Source organism: Mus caroli, chromosome X (genome assembly GCF_900094665.2).
Source record: "Mus caroli chromosome X, CAROLI_EIJ_v1.1, whole genome shotgun sequence".
Lineage (NCBI taxonomy): Eukaryota > Metazoa > Chordata > Mammalia > Rodentia > Muridae > Mus > Mus caroli.
The window spans coordinates 8,779,448-8,782,591 of record NC_034589.1 but is presented as its reverse complement, the minus strand read 5'-3'; the positions used below and the strand labels follow the sequence as shown (position 1 = coordinate 8,782,591).

Below are 3,144 nucleotides of genomic sequence, written 5' to 3'. Positions count from 1 at the left end.
ATCCCTTTTTTCTTCATAAAAATTTCAGTTTGTGTCTTTAGGATCTAGTAACAAAAAAACAAAAGTGTCTTTCAAAAGAAGACCAGGACTCTAACCCAGCTTCAAGGCAGGTACTTTCCCAAAATATTGCAATCAAAATGTATCTGCAAGATACTTCAGCAGACTATTGTCAGGAGTTGCAGTCAACCACGGGTTCCTTAATCAGTACAGCCAGAATTGAAGGCAAAGGCTGCAATGTTGTCTATAGTAGTTCAGGGCAAGATGTTCAACTTTCTAATGGTACATCTAATCCTTTCCAAGTAACTCTAAAAGGAAAAAAAATGCATAAAGACTGTAAAGGATACTATATTCAATATTGATTTTTTTTTAAATTTTGCAAAGTATTAGTACCACTGCAGTGGTATTCCAGATGGAATAATAAATGAAACATATCTATAACATTACAAATTGTGGCTTGTAGCAAAAGGATATGTGAGGGGAATCAGTGATTAGAATACTAAAAAAGCAGGACAAATAAGAGTACTCTTAGACTGAACTACGAGGATTCTTCTTTAAAATAAGTCAGAGTAGCCAGTTATATAGTATATTCAGCATGAGAAATTTGGTCATATATCTAAGGGTATCAGACCCAAGTAGGGGCTTCACTAACTTGATAATTGTATTCAAGTTGAAACTGGATTCTACACCAACAGTTGGTGAAACCTATTGTCAGGTCTACGTATTCAGAGGGTTTAAAGAAGCCTGATTAAAATCAGGCCAGAGGAGTGCTTCTTTGTTACATCCTTTGTATGGATATTTGCTAGATAAATCCATATCTGGAGGTATACACAGATAATATAATTTAAATGTCTCCAGGTGATGCCAAGGAGAATAGAGGTAGCATAAATGTACAGGGAGAACTACTTGCTTTGAGAAAGAGTTTCCGGCCCTAGGATACTGTTCTCTGATAGTGTATTTGAGGTTTCAAGGGGATCTTAAAAGGATTTTGGACAGGGAATGTCATGACTGCTTCTGGAATTGAAAGGCTAATTCAAAATTAGGGGGTTAGTAGACTGAATTTCCTGGGAGAAGGCCCTAGAGCAGTGATTTTCAAACTTTGTAGTGTGGTGTCTCTTTGAGACAGTTCAAGTTATGGTGACCCCAACCATAAAATTATTTTCATTACTTCATAACTGTTATGTTGCTACTGTAGTAAGTTGTGATATAAACATGCTTTCCACTTGTCTTAGGTCACCCAAGTGAAAGGGTTTTTTGACCTGGATGGAGTTGTGACCCACAGGTTGAGAACCACAGCTCTACCAACCACCCAAATATGCTCTTTCTGCATTCTTCCAGGATCTCATCTTGATTTTAAGGACATTAAACAAGTCATATGAGAGGTTGAAAGAGGGGATTTCAAGATTACTGTAGCTGGAGGGTTGGCCATAGACTAGAAAGCAGGTCTTGCCAGTCTAATTCAAAGGCTGTGGGGCTGCTAGTTGCCCCAAGATGTGGTAGTGACTTGAAACAGGATAGCAGCAGAAGAGATCAAAATATGTTTGTTAAAATATGTAGGCCAGCACAAGAGAAATATGATGAGATCTGGGTTAAGAGATTAACCCAGGTTCCCAACTGGTCTAAGTATCTGTTGATGTAGTTAGTCTCTGAGACATAAAAGTCAGGAGGGACAACATGAATATATGTGGAGAGGGACATGTAGGAGAGGGTAGGAAATTTTTCACATAGCTAACACCTCCCATCTTTCCAATCAAAGTAGTGACTTTTAAACTTTAGATAATAAGAAATGTGTTTTACATGGCTTCCCAATGCTCAAAGTGTAGTAATGATTCTCTTTCATATACCACAAACGGGTATATTCCTATTACATTAATTTACAAAACAAGAAAAAAAAAAACCAAGATGGCCACCAGAGAAGGCCGCCAAGCCGTGACTGCTGTAGTGACGACGTCACGGTGCATTGTGACTTATCTCAGGGTTTCCTTTGTGACCTCCCAGCCCTGGCACTGGTATTGAAGTTCTGAGAACTTGTCTGCTAGACAGATCTAGCTCCTGCTTGAGTCCGGAGCGTGGACAAGTGGCTGCGTTGGCCCAATTCTAGCTTGGCCCTCAGTTTCCCAGGCATGGCAGCCTCCTCCACCTCACACAGACCCATCAAGGGGATACTCAAAAACAAAAGTTCAACATCTTCAGTGGAGGATTCTTCCGAGTCATCTGGAAGACCAGGCACCCAGGAGTTGCAACGGAAGAAATCGCAGAAGTGGGATGAATCCAACATACTAGCAACCCACTATCCATCCTACAAAGACTATGACCTGATGAAGAAGAATGAGCCCGGCAACCCCTATGGCAGCGTGCCACATGACGGAGAAGACACCGTAAGTGAAGTTCAAGGAAAAGACGCCATGACCTCTGACACCTTAGCGAAGAAATTCGCAGCCTCTGCCACTTTGGGAACCAGTTATCAGGGTGAGGAGCAAGAAAGCAGCGGTGCGCATAGTAGCAAATTCTTCCTGGACAAACAAGAAAGGCAACGGCAATTTGAGTTGAAAAGGAAGTTACACTACAACGAAGGATTAAACATCAAATTGGCCAGACAACTGATATCGGAGGAGCTACAATCTGAAGTAGAGGAAGATGAAAACCAACCATGTCTACATTCAAATTATTGAAGAAAAGACTACTACAGAAGAAGCTCCGACAATTGAACATCTAGAAATTTACCATCAAACGCATATAAGATCTGCTGTTGCCGCTGCCTTTGCCGCTGTCTTTGTCTATACCACCGCTGCTTCTTGCTTCTTAGAACCCATTGTCTTAGTGTGACTCTACTTGTCCATTTAACTGTTTAACAGTGTTTACTGGTCATGCAGGAATTAAATGGTAATCTTAGAAAATATTGAATTGGCTTAAACATCTATCTGTTGTGGATGTGATTCATTTCTTGTGCCAATAGTCATCATCAGCTGCTGCTGCTTATTTCTCCTCCTCCTCCTCATTCTTCTTTCCGTCTTCTTCATTCTTTCTTTTTCTTCTCTTATTTTTCTTCTTTTCTTCTTCCTTTTCCTTCTTCTCCTTCTTTCTCCTTCTTTTTGTTAAAAATCACTTTGAACTAACTTTAGATTGATATTTAGTTGTGGGAAAGAA

At 40.1% G+C, this 3,144-nt stretch overlaps 1 protein-coding gene across 1 annotated transcript; it reads left to right on the top strand.

Moving 5' to 3' along the window:
• The first annotated feature begins 2,018 nt into the window (after positions 1 to 2,018).
• On the top strand, positions 2,019 to 2,916 carry Ppp1r2c (PPP1R2C family member C). The gene has a single exon (XM_021153870.1). It carries the CDS (start codon positions 2,121 to 2,123, stop codon positions 2,667 to 2,669), a length of 549 nt encoding a protein of 182 aa, XP_021009529.1. The 5' UTR covers positions 2,019 to 2,120; the 3' UTR covers positions 2,670 to 2,916.
• The last annotated feature ends 228 nt before the right edge of the window (positions 2,917 to 3,144 follow it).